Below are 24,528 nucleotides of genomic sequence, written 5' to 3'. Positions count from 1 at the left end.
TTGTGCCCTTTAAGCTTTGGCGGTCCTTTTCAAGAAGCCCTTGCCAGTAGTAACAGTTTTGGAGGGACACACTCGCTCCTCCAAAGCTCTGCTGGTGCCAACAAAAGCTTTTTCCAAAGGGCTGCCAAAGTTTACAGGAGCACAATCTTGCTGCAGGCTTCAGCAAGGAAATAGCAAGTGGAGGAAAAGCCTGAAGGACCTTCCCTCTGTTTGCAAAAGTCAAGGCCTCAATTCACAGATAATAAGGCCTAAAGTGCAAGATCACATGAGCTCTATAGAATGAGATCTCATGCTACTGATCATTCATGATCTCATGGTATGTTAGGGTTAGAGTTCTCTGTTCTCTGGGAATGCATCAAAAGCCTAAAGCAATGAAGTAGGCAAAGAAAGTGTGACAGGGGAGGCCATCTCAAGGTAAGTTTCCACAGGTGAAGTGACAGCCCGGGGGGGGGGGAATAGGTGAGGCAAATGTTGCAGAGCCTCTGTGGTTATTCGTAAGAGCAAACAACTGCTATGGTGTTGCAATATTCATAATTTAAGGAACTTGTTTGTAAAAGCTAGGGGCCGCTTATCACATAACTTCGAATATTCACTAAGGGAACACTCCTAACCCGGGGATTACCTGTATATGAGATTCCAGGTCAAAAGCTCTAAAATAGTTTCAACTTTTGTTTTAAAAAAAAGAACAAACCCTTTCTATTTTGCCTATTCTGTCCACTTAGTGTGCTCCTTAATTCCCACATCCCCTGTACTTTCTGCTACTCTTCTGCCCACTTTTTAAATTTCATATTATTTGTAGTTTCATTTTTTACTTGTATTCATTTATTGCTTTGATATTGTTATGCTTGCCTTATTTTGATGTGCTTTCAATGTTATCTCTGGAAGCTGCCCACAATAGCCCTTAGTAAGATAGGCATCAAATACATTTAACAAATAAAAAAAATAAACAATCTTGGTCTTTCCCTTGTTTAATGAAGCTTTCAAACATTAAAATGATTATGGAGATTATCCAGGTCATGATTGTCCCAAAGAAAAAACTTTTTTTCAAAAGGCAACTGGAGGTTTTTCCTTGAAGACATTTTGCTTCTTATTGAAGAAGCTTCTTCAGTTCTACACACACACACACACACACACACACACACACACACCTCCTATAATTATTAAATTGCTTTAACACAATAAATGGTCTCATAGCCACTGGCCTGCCTTATATTATATTGTCATTTACATTACATTATCAGAACTTTAAATTATATACTAAAATAAATTATAATACATTGAATAATTTTAAACGCTTCTAATTTATTTCAGATATTTTGTTTATAACAATAGGTACTTGGGGCATAAACTTTTTCTGTTATTTTGTGTGTGTGCATTCATAAATACTTTGGTTTTCTAAAGAATGAACTACAAGGGGGAAAGAAAGTAAGTTAAATATGAATTTTATATTCCTTTTTCATTAGCCCATTGAGGGAACAAACTTTTGTTCCAATAACATTCAATGAGCTGTAATAATAAAAAAGAACAGGCTGCAGGTACATATTTTGTTATTTTACAAAATAATTCATAATATGTGATGTTAGCAGTGGGCATAGACCTTCCAACTTTTTCAGATTTTTTTTCATTTTTACATATTTCATGCTTTTTAAAAAAAATTGTAACATGCTTCTCAAATTTTCTATGTTCTGATTTTGCACACTGGTTTATTTCATGTGCCAGTTTCTATAAGTTTTGTGCACATTTTTCACAGTTATCTGCTTTCTCTACTGCCTTTTTTATTACTGTAGTATGAACATAAGATGCAAATGATGATGTCTATAGATATTTTCAACTAGCTGTAAATGTATCTAGTGCTAATTTGATTTAAGAAAACAGTCTTGAGATTGAGATTGAGATTTGTTTTATTTATATGCTGCCCTATTCTCTGACGGGACTCAGGGCGGCGAACAACTCAAAGGAGAAAGGGAACACAAAAGTACAATACAAACATTTAAAATAGGCAACAGCCACACAAGTCGAGAGGGGAAGGGAACTCATCAACCCCAGGCCTGCCGACACAGCCAGGTTTTAATGGCTTTTTGGAAGGCCTGGAGAGAGGTGAGGGTCCGAATCTCTGCGGGGAGTTCGTTCCAGAGGGCCGGAGCTGCCACAGAAAAGGCTCTCCCCTGGGTAGTAGCCAGATGGCATTGGCTGGTAGACGGAACCCGGAGGAGGCCCACCCTATGTGATCTAATGGGTCTTTGGGAGGTAATTGGCAGCAGGCGGTCTGTCAAGTACCCAGGTCCAATACCATGAAGGGCTTTATAAGTGACTACTAGTACCCTGAAGCGTATCCGGAGACCGATCGGTAACCAGTGCAGCTCGCGGAGGATAGGTGTAACGTGGGTGTACCGAGGTGCACCCACAATCGCTCGCGCGGCTGCATTCTGGACGAGTTGAAGTCTCCAAATGCTCCATAGATTCTGAATCCGGTTTATTTCATTAAAACATACTGACAAACAAAAGTTTAAAATCTTTTGTTGCAGTTGTTTTTATTTTGTTTTGGTGACTGGTTTCCCATTTCCTTCTTCATAGGGCAAAGAGAGAAAGTTATTGGTCAAAGTTACCCAGTTAGGATCAGACTGCAGTATGTCAGTTTCTGGCCTGATATCTTAACCACTACATCAGTCACTAGCTATCCTTAAATCAAATAATCCAACTGAAGTAAAAGTCAAAAATTAATTTCTCCATTCCAATAGAATGGGGAAGAAAGCACAGGGGATTAAAAATTGCCAATGATATTTAGACTGTTTATCTTCTAAAAAAACTCAAGCAAAACTTTGTTACAATCTATATTCAAATATTTTGTTTATAACAATCAGTAACGAAAGCTTCTCTGTTGCTTTGTATTCTCATTAATTTTGAGCAATATAAAGCTGGATGTTTTCCATTCCTACAGTTTCATCATTGTGTTTATATATGGAGCATATTTTGGACCACACCTGGATTTGTCAATAAACTTTCAGTTATGTTCAAGGGACCAGGATGGGCACCAGGCAAGCCAAGACTTGGCCTTATTGAAGAAATTCCAGAAGTAAGTATTAATGTCCATTAAGTTTTAAGCAATTTCTAGATACTATAGCCCTGTGTCTTTGCAAACAACCTGGGCTAACAGTCAGAAAGCCTGTATTTGAGACCCAACTACTGCTATGCCATGGGGTGAACTTTCATCATTTGTTCCAGCTCCTGCCCGCCTAGCAGTTTAAAACTGTGCAAGTGTGAGTAAATAAATACTTTGGTAAGCACATTAATGAGAACATTAAAGGAGTCCCAAACTGGGCATCCCCTGGCAACAATAAAGTTATTGTCTAATACTTTTAACCCAGAAGCACTTTGATGCTTCTGACATGAAAAAGCAACAATAATCATTGATTAAAATAATATATTAGTTAAAGATATCCCAGGGAAAGTTATTTTCAATAAAGGTAAAGAGAAATTATCAATAAAATATATGTGACAATGCATTTTAAATGACTGATTACTGATTATTTTAATAACAAAATTAATCTGCTTTATTAATTATAGATCACTGGGAAGGAAGTTCCTTTCAATCGCAAATTACCAAGCTACATGTATATCTATGTAATAGTGCATTTTGCCTTAATGATGGGATTTTATGTCGACTTAACTACGTCCAAATATGTAAGTAAAATTTAATAGAATTTAATAGAAAGGCTACTTTTGATTTTCTGAAAAAAAAAATTACAAATTGTTTGCATTGTTTGATGAATAAAACTGAAAAAAACTTGAACCTGACATACTACTGTATATTGTGAGGCATGATTGGCTAATTACCTTTAAAATATATATGATTTAAATATGGTAAGAAAATGGTGATTTTTATTTGTCATTTCTACAATTTTTAATCTTATGCTTATCCCTTAACTAGTATAAGCATCTCATTTCCTACTTATCTCTTAGCTAGTATAAGCATCTCATTTCCTATAACAAATGAACAAGTATACAACCATTACTATTTAGTGGGATTTGTTCAAAGAAGTAAGAGGTGGCATATTTTTTCTATGAACCACATTGTGTCCTATCTTGGAGAAATGTTTTTAGTTGCATTAATAAGGTGAACTGATTGAAGACGTCTTAAAATTTCCTAGCCTCTCCATTAAATGTCTGTTGTGAGGATATAGGGCATTTTTCATGGTACAATAATCAGAGCTAGAAGTAACTTATTACAGGTGATTCACCTGTGTCCTGCTTATTATGCACGGCTTTTGCTGGGTAAACTAACTGGTTTTTTAAAACCTGTCAATCAAGTTATTCCTCTCATAAATTCTCATAAAATCAGTATACCAAAGGAAATGTATTAATGATACTAGGGACGGTCTAGTAGAAATGTTTAGAGAAAATCCAGAATAAAATGCCAGATGTTTCTTACTTTATTACAATGTTTGATGGTCTGGGAGTTACTGCAAACCCTTAGTGATAAACTAATTTCATTGGATTTACCATGGTCATATTGCCAGAATTCTTTTACCTTACCCAAACATAGCTAGCTTTAATAAGGCTTCCTTTATATCAATTAATTACTTTTGAGTAGTCTTATCTGATTCATTTGTCTTTTTGTAACCAAGTACTTTTATATTGCTCCATCTTTTCATGTTCTGCTGTTAGGCAAGTTCTTAAGTAATGGGTGGAGGAAACTCCTGATTCCTCCTGTTGGGTTAAAGGCAGGGAGTCAAATATTTGGCAATTTAGTTACTGGGATAAGATCTTAGGATGCCTTATCAGTAAGAAGAACTCTTGAGAGAAGACCATAATTACTCTGCTCTGATTAAGGAGGTTTGCTTGGGCAGACAACATCAATTTAAGAGTATTGCAGAATGTGGACCAATGATTAATGCAAAGCAGGCAATAATTGTTGAAAGGGATAATGTTACAAAATAATGGAAAAACTGTGTAAGAGTCCACATTTCAGGATTCTTGGCCTAGGCATGTAATAGAGATTCAAGCTAGACAGAAATCTATGTTGCAGAAATCCTAAAAAAAATCTAGAGCTATTGTAGAAATAAAGCATGTATGTGAATAATATAACTTGGCATATATCTTCAATATCAATTTTCCACTACGATGAATTATGAAATGCCCGTAGACACAACTGGAGCTTTTTCCTTGGCTATGTCACAAATGTGGCAATAGTCCATATATAGAAACAACTGTTTTCCTCATTTTTAGACATATGTTCCATTCTACAAAGCACTTGAAACAGTATATAACTTTATAATTCTCATTACTATAGTGACTCTATCTTTGCTGTTACACACGAGCACATAATGTTTTTTTCTGTCCATGAAGTTCCTCAGCATGAAATGTTTTTCTTGGACAAAATAAGAAACACAGAAAAAATATATTTGGACCAGACCCCCCCCCCCCCCCCCATTTTGGTAGATGATTCTTCCACAAACAAGTTTAAATAGAAGCCCAATGGGGGGAAAAATCTCTACTGATTTCTAAAAGGATATGACTATTTCAAATTATATTAGATGGATATAACTTGAAACTTAATAGTTTGAGACAGCAAGAAATGCTCAGTTTAGTTTCCTTTCAGATCTCGTTCTATGTCCTTTTCTTCTCACCAGGACCTAAATGATGATTAATTCTGATTACTTTTGGTCTTAGTAAGGAAAGGTGGATACTGACAATGAATCACTGATTATGTAAGTTATATTGTTGAAAACAGTTTTGTTTCACTAAACATGGCTTGTAATACAAAAGTTACAATTGATGGTATCTAGCAGAATCATCAGAATGGATTTATTTGGCAGGAGGAAAATAAATAACCTAAGTGTCAACTTCTTGATTTGGAACAATAGAAAAATAAGAGTTGTTTTATAAATACTTTACAAAATGCAAAATTTGGATTTTGTTTTGACATACTAAAAGGTAGGTAGGAGATTAATGGATTCAAAAGCAGTAAACACAGAAATGAGGTAAAGCTGAAACGTTTTATTAATCAAGGCATAATATAGATAGGAAATAATTCCAGAAAGGACGAAGAAGGATGTATGGCAACTTTCAATAGAATTTCTGAGTTTGAAATAGTAATATTCTGATATTATTGATGAAAAGTCTGAAATAAGCATATAATTCTCTGTTCATATATGTTTAAAAGTCAAAAGAAAAAAAGACATACATACATACATACATACATACATACATCTCCACCTATTGGTTTACAACTTATAGGAACCATTGTTACTACTACGACTACTACCACTTTCTTGTATTTTTCTGCCTGAATTGCAGACAGACAGACAGACAGACATATATACTTACATACATACATAAATACAAATAATTAATTTTTGAATAAACACAAACAGACAAAACACAACAAACACCATAAAAATATATTCCATTACAAATTGTAAAAAGTGTGGCAATTGGTTACAAAGAGCTTTCGTGCATCCCTTCCACAGTCATCACCTACAATTCATATCAAGTTATATATATTTAAATCAAATATATTTATATATGTTACTATCATACCTCAATCTTCATATGAATATAATTGTTTTTACGTTCCTTTATATAAAATATTCCAAAATTTAAAGCAAAACCACATGATGGCATTCTGTTATCTATTTTCAATATCATCCAACAACATTATATCTTTATAACACTTTCTAAATAAAAATTAAGTATGTTTAATAACAACGTTTCTAGACCTCCTTTCTTAATCACTGTTTACAATTTATATACAATTTCCCTTTTATCATGTCAATACAAATATTACATTATTATAATTATCAATCATTTATTTAACAATATCCGTCATCATTTCTTTTTTTTTTTCTCATCTTAGTTTAACTAAATGATCACCATTTAGAATTTATACCAAATTTCCTCTTATCAAACCAATACATATGTGCACATTGTTATTATTATCAATTATTTATCTAACTATATCCATTATCACTTCATTTTAATGCTCTAATTTTAACTACATTTGACTAATATTTTGTTATTAGTTTTCATATCTCAACCTGTGTCTTTCCAGTAATAGTGCAGTCTGATGTCTTTTGCCATTTGTGGAATTAGTCTTCTGGTTATTTCCTTAATCAAATTTGTGTGGACTTCTCTTCGCAATTTATTGCTTTTTACTTATCTTGTAAAATCTTGAGAGCCTCCATCAACTTCTTTAATCAACTTATCTTTGGTTATCAGTAGTGCTTTTGTTTTTCTCCTTGAATCCATCAGTTTTTCTCCTTGAATCCATCAGTTCTTCTCTTCTTTCTTCTTCTATGCCTTGAAATCTGGGGAGAGCTCGTTTCCATCTATCTTCCCTTTCTATGTTCCACTCTTTCCATCTCCAACAACACTCAGTTCATTGTCAGTATCCATAATTATCTTGTCTCTTTGTTCATTTTTTCCTTGGGTTTGTAGGACTCTAACCTTCCTTTTTCCATTTGCTGGATTTCTTCAATTTTTCCATCTAATTTTACTGAATTACAATCAATATTTTCTAATCTCTTCTCAATTCTCTCTGTTGTTTCTAATAATTTTTGAATTTCAAACATAATCTGTTGTAATGTTATGGTTTCTTTTTGGTGTTGTGCCATTCTTCCAACCAGTAAACATTGCCACTCTAGTTTCAAAACAAGGTTTTGTTTTCACTTGTCTCCAGCTGCCAAAGAAGCAGCCAAAGAGCACCTGTATAAACAACCCATGCTCTTTTCCTTATCTCTTCTGTAAACAAGCTGAAGCCTTTGAAGTGTAAAGTCAAAATGATCAAAGAGAAAAAAGCGAAAGCAATATTTCCAGGACTCAACCTTCAACCTCCAAGTGGCAGTGTAACTTCTTTTCCCTCTGATGTTACTACCCTCTTTATATTCCTGTTATATCTTCTTTATATTCCAGGCTTAAAAGAAACAAAATTCTTAAATGAAGCAAAATAAAGAGAAAAAACCCAACCAAACCAATATTATCAAAGTAAAGAAATATATTTAATCCATAGGTAAAAAAGAAATAGAAGAAAAACCAATACTTTCACTTTAAAAAGTAGAAAATATTTGCAAAACTTCCATCCATAAAAAAGGATAATATATTGTCCAATAGAGCTTAATTTCGCCACTTATTTTCTTTTCTTTGCAAGTTTAATTTAGCTTTGATTTCTTTTGGGGGGGGGCTGTCTCTTTTATAACAATAAAATTTCCTCACCAGATGGACACATTTCTCTTTTCGCTTTCCTCCCGTTGTGGAGCTGACCCAACTTCAGCAGCTTTTGTCTGTGCTTCTGTCGCTGGCAAGAAGAGATTCTCTTGGATCAATCAGGGACTTTGCGATGTTCCTGAGATCAACAAGACATAGTCTTCCCTATCACCATCTCTTTGGGACGGTTTAGGTCCAAAAGGACCATCCAGCGTCAAAAAAAAAGCTTTGAGGGAGGAGGAACCAATGTCGCGATGATATGGTTGTATGGTCTCAATGCTCTGAGACCACAGCCAACACTTGGGCCACTGGGTGGTTCAAATGGACCTAAACCGTCCCGAAGAGACGGTGAACAGGAAGAATAGGTCTTGCTGATCTCGGGGATATCGCAAAATCCCTGAAAGTAGCAAGAGAAGTTCTTCAAGCCGACAACAAAAAATCCAGTCAAGGCTGACGAAGTCGGGGTGGCTCCAAAACGGAAGGGTATGAAAAGAAAAAGTGTTCCAGCTGATGAGGAATTTTTATTGTTTTAAAAAAAAGACTGCCTATAAAAACTTAAAAATCAATTTAAATTGAAGAATAGAAGAATCAAGCGGCGGAATTAAATTGGAATGGTTTTGGACAGTGGTTATCTTACTTTTTAAATGCTATTTACATGGATCAAATCTATGCAAACCTTTTGAAACGGGTGGATGAAGTTTTCTTCTACCTTCTCTTTGTGACTCTCTGTAATCTATAGACTAAAGTTTTCCTCTTTTATTGCTGTGGGTATTTTTCTAATTCATTTAAAGATTGGACCTCTTTTTCTAACTTGAAATACAAAAAAGATACAAAAAGAAACTCTTTAACAGTGTTTCCACTTGGAGGCTGGGAGGTTTTGTTGACCGGAGTTTTGTGTATTCAAAATGGAACGTTTTTTTCTTCTCACTGATTGTTTTGTCTTGGCACCACAAGGTTTTACCATTTGACTACAGAGTGATAAGAAGGGAAACACACAGATGTCCCTTTGAAGTATATTTTCAAACAGAGAAAAGTGAAAACAACATTCTTTGTGAATCTATGTTTTAATTTTATTAGCCTTGCAAGCTAGAGCAGCTGTGTTTGTTAGAATGGCACAACGTCAAGAGAAAATAGAGGTCTTAACTTTGCAAAATATATTTTCAGAACTACAGAAATTATCAAATATAGTAGAGATAAAACTGGAATACCTAGAGCACATAACAAGAAAATATGATGAAAAAATTGAGGATGTTCATCAAATGCAAAATGGGGTGATTGAAACTCAAAAAACCAAAGTGGAAAATGAATATATAAAGAGATTAAACCTGCTGATATCTATGGTAATTGGTTTGTTCCTGAAAATGGAAAGAATGGAATACTAAAAGAGGAATTAAATAGAGAGGAACTCTATTCCAAAGGTCAAGATATAGAAGAAGATAAAATTGAAGAATCTATGGACTTAAAGAAAGAAATTTTATTAGCCAAAGTATTGATAACACTGCTGACAATGAAAGACAAGCAGAATAAGGAAACAGAAAGAGGGCATCAAGATTATATGAGAGATCTTATAAGCAAGGAGCTACTAAGAGAAGTCCATACAAAGCTGATCAAGAAGATAATTAGAGGATTGGTACCACAAATGGCAGAAGATAAGAGATTGTTTTGTTATTGGAAAGATACAGGTTGATAGATGGAAGAATACAACTTAAAATTAGTTAAACTTAGTGAAATTTAGTGATAATAGATATAGTTAAATAAATAATTGATAATGATAATAATGTATACAATGTGTAGTATTACGATAAGTAATAATTGGATATGAATATTGAATGGTACCCATGAAAGGAAGATTAGAAATCCTTTTGGATTATATACAAAGGTTAATAAAAAATAACTACCGTATTTTCATGACCATAAGGCGCACCGGATTATAAGCCGCAGTATCAGTTAACGTTAATTTTTCAAACTTTTTCCATATATAAAGTGCACCGGGTTATAAGCCGCACGTTTTTTTTGCAACATTTTCCCGCCCTGCCTGCATTCCGTTTCCTAGCCTGCCTGGCCACTCGTTCATTTCGTTTCCCCCCCTGCCTGCATTCCGTTTCCTAGCCTGCCTGGCCACTCGTTCATTTCGTTTCCCCCCCTGCCTGCATTCCGTTTCCTAGCCTGCCTGGCCACTCGTTCATTTCGTTCCCCCCCCCGCCTGCATTCCGTTTCCTAGCCTGCCTGGCCACTCGTTCATTCCGTGGAGTGGGGTGGGAATGGGGATTTCATAGTATCCTTCCCCTGGAGTGGGAAGGAATTGGGGATTTCATAGTATCCTTCCCCTGGAGTGGGGAGGGAATGGGGATTTCATAGTATCCTTCCCCTGGAGTGGAAAGGAATTGGGGATTTCATAGTATCCTTCCCCTGGAGTGGGGAAGGAATGGGGATTTCATAGTATCCTACCCCTGGAGTGGGGAGGGAATGGGGATTTCATCGTATCCTTCCCCTGGAGTGGGAAGGAATTGGGGATTTCATAGTATCCTTCCCCTGGAGTGGGGAAGGAATGGGGATTTCATAGTATCCTTCCCCTGGAGTGGGGAGGAAATGTGGATTTCATAGTATCCTTCCCCTGGAGTGGGGAGGAATTGGGGATTTCATAGTATCCTTCCCCTGGAGTGGGGAAGGAATGGGGATTTCATAGTATCCTTCCCCTGGAGTGGGGAAGGAATGGGGATTTCATAGTATCCTTCCCCTGGAGTGGGGAGGGAATGGGGATTTCATAGTATCCTTCCCCTGGAGTGGGAAGGAATTGGGGATTTCATAGTATCCTTCCCCTGGAGTGGGGAAGGAATGGGGATTTCATAGTACCTTACCCCTGGAGTGGGGAGGGAATGGGGATTTCATAGTATCCTTCCCCTGGAGTGGGGAAGGAATGTGGATTTCATAGTATCCTACCCCTGGAGTGGGGAGGGAATGGGGATTTCATAGTATCCTTCCCCTGGAGTGGGGAGGAAACGTGGATTTCATAGTATCCTTCCCCTGGAGTGGGGAGGATTTGGGGATTTCCTCCCCACTCCAGGGGAAGGATACTATGAAATCCCCAATTCCTCCCCACTCCAGGGGAAGGATACTATGAAATCCCCAATCCCACCCCACTCCAGGGGAAGGATACTATGAAATCCCCATTCCTTCCCTACTCCAGGGGAAGGATACTATGAAATCCCCATTCCTTCCCCACTCCAGGGGAAGGATACTATGAAATCCCCATTCCCTCCCCACTCCAGGGGAAGGATACTATGAAATCCCCAATTCCTTCCCACTCCAGGGGAAGGATTCTATGAAATCCCCATTCCCTCCCCACTCCAGGGGTAGGATACTATGAAATCCCCATTCCTTCCCCACTCCAGGGGAAGGATACTATGAAATCCCCAATTCCTTCCCACTCCAGGGGAAGGATACTATGAAATCCCCAATTCCTTCCCACTCCAGGGGAAGGATACTATGAAATCCCCATTCCTTCCCCACTCCAGGGGAAGGATACTATGAAATCCCCAATTCCTCCCCACTCCAGGGGAAGGATACTATGAAATCCCCATTCCCTCCCCACTCCAGCGGTAGGATACTATGAAATCCCCATTCCTTCCCCACTCCAGGGGAAGGATACTATGAAATCCCCAATTCCTTCCCACTCCAGGGGAAGGATACTATGAAATCCCCATTCCTTCCCCACTCCAGGGGTAGGATACTGCAAAATCCCCAATTCCTCCCCACTCCAGGGGAAGGATACTATGAAATCCACATTTCCTCCCCACTCCAGGGGAAACTTGCTTCAAGTTTGAGCGTAAGTAAAATCGGGAGGGAGAGACCCAAGGGACGTGTGCGTGCTTCAAGTTTGAGCATAAGTAAAATCGGGAGGGAGAGACCCAAGGGACGTGTGTGTGCTTCAAGTTTGAGCGTAAGTAAAATCGGGAGGGAGAGACCCAAGGGATGTGTGCATGCCTGCTCACGGTCATTCGCTTGCGAGCTTCAAGTTTGAGCGTAAAATCAGGAGGGAGAGATTTTCGATCTTTTTCCATATATAAAGCGCACCGGGTTATAAGCCGCACTGCCGGTTTTTTATCAAATTTTAGGATTTTCAGTGCGGCTTATAGTCGTGAAAATACGGTAAGTTAGATACAGTTAAGTTTTGACTATTGGGGGAAAATGTTATGATATAGGATATAGTCAAATAAAGGAGGGATAATAATGACAACCTATATATATGTATGGGTACAATATAAGAAAACTGGATGAAAATTGCAAATAGTGATTTGGAACGGAGGATTAGAAAACTTTGTTATTAAATATTATGGATGTTTAGCTAGAATAGGACATAAGGATTCGGAGTCATTGGATGATTTTAGAAATAGTAAATGAAATGCCAGTATGTGGTTATGTATTAAATCTTGGTATATTTTATGATGAAGGACGTTTAAACAATTATAGTCAAATAAAAATGGAGGTATGATAAGGGTAACATGTACAAATATCTGAGTTACAATACTTGAGTTAATATGAATTATGCTTGATGACTGTGGAAGAGATGCACGAAAGCCTTTTGTAACAAACTGATACACTTTCTACAGTATGTAAAGAAGGAAGATTTTATGTGTTGTGTTTGTTTTGAAAATTAAAAAAATAAATAAATAAAAAAGCTCCGAGATCGCACGCACATTGTACGTTGCGACGTCAGCTCCTGTCTCCCGCTGTTTTACAATTTTTGTTGTGATTTTGACCAATGATTTGTGTTTAATTCTAGAATTATTCTTGCTGCAGAGTTGTTGATGTTGCATAGTACATGGCCATACCTGCAAGTGTACTTCTCATATTTTCTCAGAAATGGAAGCAACACCAATATTTTTATATGTGTTCATTTATCACTCTGTCTAGTCACAACCATTTAGCAATCTCACCTCCATATTTTTGAGAGTGTGTTTCTTTGTTGCTAGTCAACATTCCATAACTTATATTACCACTTTTCTGATGAGTATTCATAAATTTTAAGTTTCAGATATAGAAAAATTGTCTGATTTCATCGAACATCAGTAACAGTGAGTGTTAATTTCTCTTTAGTCATCCAGTGGCATGTTACAGTCTGAAGTCATATATGAACTCAGATGTTCACACTGGCTAATGCTATTGAATTTGGATCTATCTATTGTGACTATACCATTGGCCTGGACACTGTATTCAAGATATTTTGTTTTCTTAATGTTGACCTTCAGTTCAGTCATGAAGATGCATATCAACTCCTGTTATATAGTACAAATTAGAGGCTGTTTCATGTTTTGCTGCTGATAATAACAGCATCAGGAATATAACAATTAAAGTACACGTGGTATTCAGCAGGTTCTGATTAGTTCTGGCGAACCGGTAGCAGAAAGTTTGAGTAGTTTGGAGAAACACCTCTGACTGGCCCCATCCCCATCTATTCTCTGCCTCCCGAGTCCCAGCTGATCAGGAGGAAATGGGGATTTTCAGTAACCTTCCCCTGGAGTGGGGTGTGAATAGAGATTTTACAGTATCCTTCCCCTGCTATGCCCACCAAGTCATGCTCATCAAGCCACACCTACAGAACCAGTAGTAAAAACTTTTGAATCCCACCACTGAATCAAAGGATGTTGTGATTGGAAATTCTAGTCATAAAGTCTATACAGGAATGAAGGCGATGGTCAGAATATGGATCCCTTGTGGACACCAGTATTTCTAGAAACAATGTTTCAGCACTTAGAGATTGCTGGTGTTTCTGAACTTCGTAGTTTTCTTGTAGATGTTTCATTATCAAAGCTAGGTATTATCAGCGGCAGTGATAATGAGTGCTAGCACTGGTAATGTTACCTAGTTTGGGTAATGAAATGTCTGCAAAAAAAAATCAAGTTTGAAGAGCACAATGATCCCCTCATTTAAAGCCTGACCTACAAATATTTTCTTTTATTGTTTCACCACTTGTTGAATGTTACAGCTGGTAACATTGCAGTACAACAGTTTTAGCATGCAGATTCAGGAACTAGGTAAATCTAATTGATATCCTGGGAAATGCATGAGGACACTTTTCTTAGGTCAGTAAATATATGTTGTTGTATAGGGATATTTTTCCCTTCTTGTTTTTCTCAGTAAGCAGGTAACATCTATTACATCAGTTTCACAGTTCTTGATAAAACCACAGTGGTTTGGCTAAGTATTGAGTATCAAATCATATTGAACATTTAAAAATGTTCATGGTATAGAATACCAGATTAGCTTGTACTTTGAACAGTGATGTAGCCTTTCCAAGTGGGAGTGTTGTATTAGTTTGCCAGATACTGGTAGTTCATTTCCTTCTGCAATTTTATTGAGCAGTACTAAAACCATTGTGCTCCCTGCATTGTAAGCAGCTTCCCAATTAAAAATTCTGTTTTTCTGTAAGGGAAAATAGTTTAGCCTAAATCAGTGTATATTTAATTATATAAAATGTGCTAGTAACTATATTGTGCTGAGGATAATTGCTTCAATGAACTACCTTTCAACATCACTTTTATCAGTATGAAAGTGGCTCTGTGGTTAAAATGTTGGCACAAATGAGAAATTTGTGTTGGCTTATAAACTGACTAGCTGAATACCTGTGCCCCTCTAGGAAATTATGTGATTAGGCTTGATAAATCAACACCTACAGCTTGAAAATAAATGAGTAGTTACCATCGACCACTCCTTTCCCCTTCTCTCCTTCAGCCTTGCCCCACAGAATCCTCCCCTATCCTATCCCGTGTCTCCTGCAGGTTTGCCCCACAGAAGCTCCACCTACCTTATAACCTTCTCACCCTCCGGTTTGCCCCACAGATGCTCCTCCTGTCATATCTCCTCTCTTACTCAAGTTTGTCCCACAAAATCCTTTCCTATCCTATCCCCTTATCTCCCTCAGTCTGGCCCCACAGAATCCTCCCCCATCCTATCTCTTATTTCCCTCAGGTTTGCCCCACAGAAATCCCACCTATCATAGCCTCTTCTCTCCCTCAGACTTGTCCCATAGAAGCCTCTCTTACCTACTTCTCTCCCTCAGGTTTGCACCAGAGAAGGCCCACCTATCGTATCACCTTGTCTCCCTCAGGCTTGCCCCATAGAAACCTCTCCTATCTTTTTCTTTCCCTCAGGCTTGCCCCACCGAAACCCCACCTATTCTATCCTCTTCTCTCCCTCAGACTTGTCCCACAGAAGCCTCTCCTACCCACTTCTCTCCCTCAGGTTTGTCCCACAGAAGGCCCACCTATCTCATCCCCTTCTCTCCCTCATGTTTTCCCCAAAGAAGCCCCACCTATACTATCACCTTGTCTCCCTCAGACTTGTCCCACAGAAGAATCTCCTACCCACTTCTCTCCCTCAGGTTTACACCAGAGAAGCCCCACCTATCGTATCCCCTTCTCTCCCTCAGGATTGCCCCACATAAACCTAACCTATACTATCATCTTGTCACCCTCAGACTTGTCTGACAGAAACCTCTCCTACCCACTTCTCTCCTTCAGGTTTGCCCCACAGAAGCCCCACCTATCCTACCCTTGTCATGTTCCGGCGTTCACATTGCATACAAACAGAGATTCAATTTGTTTGGTGAAAAACGTTTATCTCTATCTAAGAAGCTACATGATAACCAGCACTAAATGACAATGATACAAAGGTAATCAAATCCAAGTCATTTCTAACCAAGTTAACACCATCACCCATATATATTTCTCCCTGGCTCTCCTCCGTTATCAGCTGAGCCAGGGAGAAAGGTATGAACTTCCTCCCATATTTGGGCATACCGGGGTTGTGACTTTAAATATATACCTTTCTCCCTGGCTCAGCTGATAATGGAGGAGAGCCTGTGGCTTAGTGGTTAACACATCTGCCTAATATGTAATACAGCCCAGGTTCGAATCCCAGTAAGGGTAGCTGATGAGAGCTAAATAGCTTGAAATAGATCTATACTAGTCTCCCTTTATTTATTTATCAGCACAAATACAACATACATACATACATACAAACATACATACATACATACATACATACATACATACATACATGTAGGTCTCTAGTTATTCGGGTTTTCTCCCGTGTAAAATTGGAGATGTCTTGGCGACGTTTCGATGAAGTCTCATTCGTCATCTTCTTCAGGCTTGGTGCTTCCAGGAGCAATGTGAGATCTCGGCTGTTTCTTCCTTTTAACTGCCAGTGTGGGTTTGAACTGATTGGGTGGGAGTTAGCCTCTTTAAACCCCTCCTATCCTTACATGAAACACAAATCCCCAAACAATCAGAACACACCTCCACCCAATCAGGACACCCAATCAAGACACAGCCAAGCTCCCACTCAATCAGTTCAAACCCCCACTGGCAGTTAAAAGGAAGAAACAGCCGAGATCTCACATTGCTCCTGGAAGCACCAAGCCTGAAGATGACGAATGAGACTTCGTCGAAACGTCGCCAAGACATCTCCAATTTTACGCGGGAGAAAACCCGAATAACTAGAGACCTACATACTAACACCCGCGAAAACCTCAGAAAACATATATATATACATACATACATACACACACACACACACACACACACACTTACACACTTACACACTTACATACATACATACATACCATTACCCCACCCAGCTCCACCCACAACTCCACCCAGATGACACCCACCCACCATCACCAACCACCATGATCCACACCTTCAGCCACACCCCCACTCAGTGTACCATACCCTCTTTCCTGGTTAGCCGCATCCATGCAAAAGTGTTACATCAGAGTAGGCAGTTGCACCTGAGTAGAAGAGTTTCATCAGAGTAGGCAGTTACACCCAAGTAGAAGAGCCACATGTAGCTACAGGCTTAACATCAGAGAGCAACATCAACGTGGCAGCGTTAGTGGCATGTAACATGACTGAGCGGGCATGGTGATGGACAGGTTCTCCCTGGATGACAGCCTGAGGGGTGACATTCCGTCCCCTACCAGTGGAGAGGATTCTGGAATACAAAAAGCGCTATTAGCAGTATCCTCTATAGGTTTATCTGGGTATCGACAATGGAACCGGGCGATAAGGCATGGTGCACACACCTCAGATGACCTCACCCATGATACGTCTGTAAACCAAACCCTTCCAAACTATTAAATACTGTAAAGTACCATGACGACGATGGGAATCTACTATCTATTCGATTTCATAATGGTGTTCACCATCAACCTGCCCCGGAGACGGTGGTGTTGGAAGATTACGTGGTGGTCACCAGTTTGAGTAAACTGCTGTGAAACACCGGGTGGGTTTTCCCCAACATGGGAGTTATCTTTAATTCTACCGTGACTGGATTAATTACTCTGATGATTGGGAATGGACCTATGAACTTGGGACCCAGCTTATGACAGGGCACTTTAAGGCATATATACTTGGTAGATAAAAATACCTTATCCCACACCCGAAACGTTCGGACATTTTTCCACACTGGATACATGTATTCTATCCATTCCTTTATAGTTCCGTGATCAGCAGTGGCTTGAGGACATTCAGGTATAGCCATGAAATCAAACTCATTCACAATACGGTAGGGGATATACCCAGTACTACTATGTACTGCATTGTTATGTGCAACTTCAGCAAATGGCAGTAGACACGCCCAGTCAGTTTGCTGGTAATGCACATAACAATGGAGATACCATTCCACTGAAGCATTAGTTCTCTCTGCTGTGCCATTGGTAGCCAGATGGAACACAGAATTCAAACCCTGAGAAGACCCCATCCTCTTCAGGAAACTGCGCCAAAATTGAGCAGTAAACTGTACCCCATGATCTGAAATTATACATTTAGGTACACCATGCAAACGGTAAATATGAACTAGGAGTAGTTTGGACAATTTTTTAGCTGAAGGAAGCCCTGGACAGGTAATGAAATGAGCCTGTTTTGACAACAAATCAACTACTATCCAGATAATGGTATTCCCCCTACTCTCTGGCAGCTCCACAATGAAATCCATTGCTATGTCTTCCCAGGGCCAAGTGGGCTTTGCTACTTGTTGTAACAAGCCAGGTGGCTTTCCTAGCTGGCTTTTCATAGTTGCACAAACTTTACAACTCCAAACATATTCCTCAATATCCCACTTCATCTTTGGCCACCAAAACTGCCGATTCATCAAATGCATGTTTTCACAAATCGGTAATGTCCTGCTACCCGTGAATCATGACAACACTGTAAAACTGCTATCCGTTGTTCTGTTGGAACATGTATTTTTGGCCCTTTCCAGGCTAAACCATCTCTTTTGGTTAGAGTCTGCTGATTCACCTGGAACCAAGGGTCTAGTGGAAGTGCATCTCTAATAGACTGTGTGATATCAACTGGAGGCTTTCTGCCCTGACTGCTGGCTGCTAAAGTTATATTCGCCGACTGGGGAAACATAGGCTGGAAGGTCTGCTCTCGATCACTATTGAATTGTGACAAAGCATCTGCCATAAAATTTCGCCCACCAGGAATATATTTCAGTTGGAAGTTAAAGCTACAGAAGAATAGCACCCATCGTACTTGCTTGGGCGACAGCTTCTGGGGAGATTGTAGAGCCTCCAGGTTCTTACGGTCAGTCCATACCTCGAAGGGACCATAGTCCCCTCGAGTAAATACCTCCATGTAAGCAGCGCCCATCGCACCGCAAAAGCCTCCTTTTCCCATATAGCCCATCGTTGTTCTGTGTCACTTAGTTTGCATGAGGTATAGGCACATGACTGCAGTTATCATTTTTCATTTAGTTGAAGTAAGACAGCTCTCATCTGCTTGCACTATAAATTTCCTGGCTGGAAATTTCATGTGCGAACAATCGCTTCAATGTTTCAAACACTTTTTAACAAACAGATCCCCCTGTAAGGGTTGACTTTGACAAGGCTTTCTGGCAAAGTGTCTTGTTTTCAATAAGTCGGTAAGGGGGTAAAGCCACCTTGGCAAATGATGGTATGAACTGACGGTAGAAGTTGACAAACTCCAAGAAGCTCTGTAATTGTTTCTGAGTTCTTGGAATCTGCCAGTCCCTTACCGCCTGTATCTTTGCTGGATCCATTTCTATTCCCGCCTTGGAAACTCTATAGCCTAAGTAGTCCAAAAGAGTCTGGTGGAATTCACATTGATGGTTATATAGAATAGTTTATAGAAAGGAAAGAGTCATGAAGGCAGTGTTGATTATTTGAAAACTATTAAATTATTTCTGAAAAGACATGGCAGCTGAGAGAGTAGCAATCAGCCAGGATGCTGTTGAATAGCAGCCTTAAATTCATCAGCAGCACAAACACTTTTTCTCTGGATATGGACAACTCATTACGCCATCTGATCCAGGCCATTTTTCAGTGGGTTTGCTTCCCTGAAGATTCAAAAGGCAGCCATCATCCCTAAAGTTTTAACTTCTATTAAACTACAAAACAGATCCATTGCTTTAAATATGCACACAACTTTATCTATCTATATATATAAACATGAAAACACCCAGCAATCACAAAATCTCCAGAACTATAACCCTACAAACTTGAAATTTGGCGGCCTTCTGTGGGGAAAGCCTGAGAATGCATGTCTTTATCACTAATAAATGAACAAATGTTATCTTTTTTTCTAATCGAACAAGCTAATTTAACCATTTTAGCAAGTTCTGTTATTTTCACCAACAATTCCACCTTGTAGATATTAGCAAATCTGTCTGTCTGTATAAAGAATAATCTCACTGTGGTTATCATATATAAAAAGAGTGTGACATGGATTTTTTTTCAAACCACTTATTCAGTTGTCCCAAAGTTCAGTTGAATATTAATTTTTATAGGAAGTCTTCCAACTTATGAACAATATTGGGACCGAAACTCCAGTCATAAGTTGTTGCTGTCATAAATTGAGGTTACCATGTCATTTTTTGCAGTAATGTTTTGTCATTAAACAAAACACTGTAGTCTTTAAGTGAATGCCTTATTCTTCTAAATAAGCATTTTTTTCTTTTGATAGTTATAAAAAAAATCACAATTCACAATTACACGACCATGCAATGCTGAAACAAGTCATCAAGGAAAGAAGTTTGTGAAATGCCTGAAATATGGTCATGTAATCACATTTTACAATGGCCATAAAGCATCCATTCAAGGCCATTTTAACTCCAAATGATTGTAAAATGACAGATAGTAAGTTGAGGATTATCTGTAAAATCCTTAGAATTACTGTATATATTTGAGTCCCAAATTTTTCAGCCAACAAGCATGATAAAATAGCCTTCCTGTTGTTCACCTTTCCAACATAGTCTGAAGCACCTATATACCATCTAGATTATTTTTCTGATATAATATGCCAACAGTACATCATTTTATAAATATATATATAATATAATATGGATTTAAATCCTTTCAACCACATATGTCCCATTGGTATATTATAACCAAGGTATCTGAATTGAACTGAATGCACTTAATTTTCCACTTGATTGAAGAGCTCAGATTCCAAATAGTAATATTATTTAATAAATTTAATAGCTATGAAGCAGAAAAATACATATAAGATTAAACTGAGTTATTCTCTTTCCATACTTCCACCGCTCATTTTAACAGCATAATTTTTTTCAGTTGCTAATATTCTCCAGAGAATGCAGATTGGAAAATATAAAAATCTAATGCGAGTAAGAGAAAGGCTGGAGAAAAGAGGCAGATATGTGATATGATATTTATTTAGAAAACAGGTCTACCACTTTGTTTCAGGTCATTAAAGGTTCAAATAATGTCAGGAGAATAAACCATAATAAGAGTGAAAGAATTATTTGCAAAAGTAATATTGTGCAAAGAATTATTTGAAGGAAAATATCCAATTTTTGTAACCTTCAGCTTTGAAATCTAAAGACATGAAGGAGGAATAGAGGATCTGCAGTGAATTTGCAGTTGTAAAGTTTAAAGTATCAAACTACTCAAAAAGCAGACAGTAACAAACTCATATAATTGAGACTGAAAGTTCAGACTACCTCACTGGGAAGTTTAGAACACAATATCTCTCCGGAGAGCTAACCTAAATGAATAATTTGTCTGCTTGTTGTTTTAACAGACGTTATCACAGGTAACTCTTCTCTTGAGGGTTGGCTACATTGTTCTGACATTGACCTCCATTGGTTTCCTTATGGACCAAAGGTAGGCAATTGAGCCTTTATTTCTATATCCGTTCGTTAGACAGTAAAAGCATTTTGTTTGCCAAAATAGTTTCTTCTGGTGCTAAAATCACACAGAGGACAAATGTCAAAGTGATATTTTGTGATTTAAAAAAGAGAAACATTTTATATATCTCTTCTGAATAATAGTGAAAGTGAAAATAATGCATGCTTAAAATGCTGATTTTTTAAAATCTAGGTGTCAAATAATGAAGGACTTTTTCATATAATAGCAAAACAAATGTCTTAGTGCTAAGTGCTTAGTGATGCCTGTTGCCACTAGAAAATTTTAATTAAAAAGTTAAATGCAAACTGTCCAGCTTCTGGCTTATTTGTTTTCTTGAAGAATCTAGGCCAGCGGGTCTCAACCTTCCTAATGCTGTGACCCTTTAATACAGTTCCTCATATTGTGGTATTTTATGTTTTCTGTATTTTTTTGAAAATATGTGTTTTTCGATGGTCTTAGGCGATCCCTGTGAAAGGGTCGTTCGACCCCCAAAGGGGTCCCAACCCACAGATTGAGAACCGCTGATCTAGGCCCTTGAGACAATGAATCTATGAGACAATGCAGTACTAAGATGGGTTTTTTCCATTTTTATCTGGGGAACCCTGGGATGCAACAAGAATTTGAAGAGGTTCAGCAAGAAGTTAAGTTAACTTGACCCCAGAAAATTTTATATTATTAAAGCTTTGCCTCTTAATCACAGTTCCAGGATTTTTTATTTTATTTTTTTAACAGGTTTCTCCAAGTTGAATGTTTTTTCTTAAAATAACAAACTTTTGATATAGAATAGGCAACAAACTGCCCTCGAGATATTTTGGTTGATAGCTCATCTGAATGATCAAGCATGATGAATAATCAGAAGCTGAGAAGATTTTCACCCTGGGTTAACAGAAGGATTCAAAAGTTTCAGGATTAATTTAAAGAAGTCTGATACTTTAAACCCATATGTACACATCATCTTGGGGTTTATTTGGCTTGGTTTCGGGATCCACTAATTCTGTAGTGTGTTTGCTGAAGTTCTTATTGCATGATGTGAGAAAGAGTTTATTGTTTCAGCCAGCTTATTTATAGCAAAGCCTGATAGTGATTCAGGACTGAAACAAGTCACTTGCTCAAGGTCACCCAGGTGGCTTTCCTGCCCAAGAGAGATTTGAAACCTGGCTTCTCTCTCATAGTCCAACACCTTAATTATTTCACCATATAGGTTCTCTATGCACATGTTTAAGAAATAATGACATTTTCAGAAGAAAATCATATTGAAGCATAAAATTGAATATCATTACTGAATGTATCACTCTTTGGACTATGGATCAAAGCAAAAGTTCAAAAATCCACATTAATGTTGGAAACCTGTTAAAATAATGTTGGGAGCATTAAAATCATTAAAAATCATAATACTGCATTTAGTTTTGGTCACCACGATGTAGAAAAGATGTGGAGATTCTAGAAAGAGTACCGAGAAGAGCAGCAAAGATGATTAGGGGACTGGAGACTAAAACATATGAAGAACGGTTGCAAGAACTGGGTATGCCTAGTTTAATAGAAAGAAGAACTAGGGGAGATATGATAGCAGTATTCTAATATCTCAGGAGTTGCCATAAAGAAGAGGAAGTCAAACTATTTTCCAAGGTACCTGGGAAAGGTCTGTCTTTCCAACTTTTAGAAAGGTTGAATAGGTCTTTGTTAATCTCTGTTATTTATGTTTATAAAATAAACCATGTAACCAATTAAAGAGTCAATTAATTTTGGTCATTTTAAAATTGCAATTTTAGACCTGAAATGGCTTTCATGGAATCTGCACGTTGCTATGCTTTTCTTGCTCTGCAGAAGTTTGGATATTTGGAAGTACATTCTGCGCTTTTATCAACTACCTATGAGGTAAGAAAAGTTGTTTTATTATAGAATTACCCAAATTGATTTCCATACAGCACATTTATTTAATAAAAGTGACAATACTCTATAATACTTTACAAGCTTTGAAAAGAATAGATATTCTGAAACAGACATTGTAATTTAAGTAGAAAATGCATAAATATAATTTATGTCTACCAAATTACTCTCTTGGTAAAAATAATTATTTAAAATATCATCTGTATAATTTGTTTATTCATACTTCCAAAATTTGTAAATATGTTTACACATTTTAAATTAACACAATTTTTGATATAGATATTAAATATTTCAGCTAATCAGTACATAAAATTGTTGATTTCATATGCAGTGTTCAAGTATTTATGCATACACATGTGCATTTGCTTCTATAAAAACTTCTACATTGTATTTATTTACTCTTTCCATTTTGTTTTCTTTCCAAAGAACTCAAAATATGTTGACAATTTGAATAGATAGTACTGTTTGTAAGACTCTGCTTAAAATACTGTATAACAGACATAGAAAACATAGAGAAGTATGGCTGGAGGCATCAGGTAACTTGAGAGAATGCAATATAATTTTATGCCCCCTTTCCATATATCTGTTTTAGGAGTAGGTTCTGGCTTCTGTAACTGTTAGTTCGTTCAGGGATATGCTTCGTGTGCGCATGCACTTGATGCGTGTGCTGCACGCATTCACAGTAGCAAAAAAAATACTTCTACACATGCAAGAGATAGAATCTGTTCAGGAGGGTGTCCGGCCGAGTTACTACCTACTCGGCCAAACCGGTAGGAACCCATCTCTGATCTGTCTCCTAAGCTACTTTCTGACAATACAGGTAGTCCTTGACTAATGATATGGTTTCTCAGCAACCATTTAAAACATTAATGGACCCCAAAAAAGATATATATCTCAGATTCGAAATTCCAATGATCAACCCTCCACGCTTTGTCATTGCACATGACTCCTTTTAGGATGCTCAGCAACCAACTCATTTTACATCCATTTGCAGTGTTCTGTGGAGAGATATTGTAACCACAATGTATGATGTTTGTGCTGGAAACTACTGCTTACTTTCATTTTCTGGCAACTCCCTTCCCATAGCAAACAATGGGTTTGTTTAATGACTATCACATTTGCTTCACAACTGCTGCATTCACCTAACAACTGCAACAAAAAATGTAAAAAAAATCAGATAGTCGTGTGGTGACTCACTTTACAACTCTATGATGTCCGACCAAAACTGTACCTTAATTACAATTGTATGTCAAGGAGTACCTGTA

The 24,528-nt window shown here is 37.8% G+C and overlaps 1 protein-coding gene across 2 annotated transcripts in view; it reads left to right on the top strand.

The window, feature by feature from the left end:
* Positions 1-24,528, top strand: part of AGMO (alkylglycerol monooxygenase) — a 162,963-nt gene that overhangs the window by 82,371 nt on the left and 56,064 nt on the right. For both annotated transcript variants that reach the window (XM_032235224.1, XM_032235225.1), the window contains exons 9-12: positions 2,939-3,073; positions 3,565-3,681; positions 21,270-21,352; positions 23,146-23,251. In XM_032235224.1, coding sequence (XP_032091115.1) covers positions 2,939-3,073; positions 3,565-3,681; positions 21,270-21,352; positions 23,146-23,251 — 441 coding nt within the window. The remainder of the gene's footprint in view (positions 1-2,938; positions 3,074-3,564; positions 3,682-21,269; positions 21,353-23,145; positions 23,252-24,528) is intronic.

The sequence above is a fragment of the Thamnophis elegans genome, chromosome Z (genome assembly GCF_009769535.1).
Source record: "Thamnophis elegans isolate rThaEle1 chromosome Z, rThaEle1.pri, whole genome shotgun sequence".
NCBI lineage: Eukaryota > Metazoa > Chordata > Lepidosauria > Squamata > Colubridae > Thamnophis > Thamnophis elegans.
This window is presented reverse-complemented; position numbering and strand designations above follow the sequence as displayed.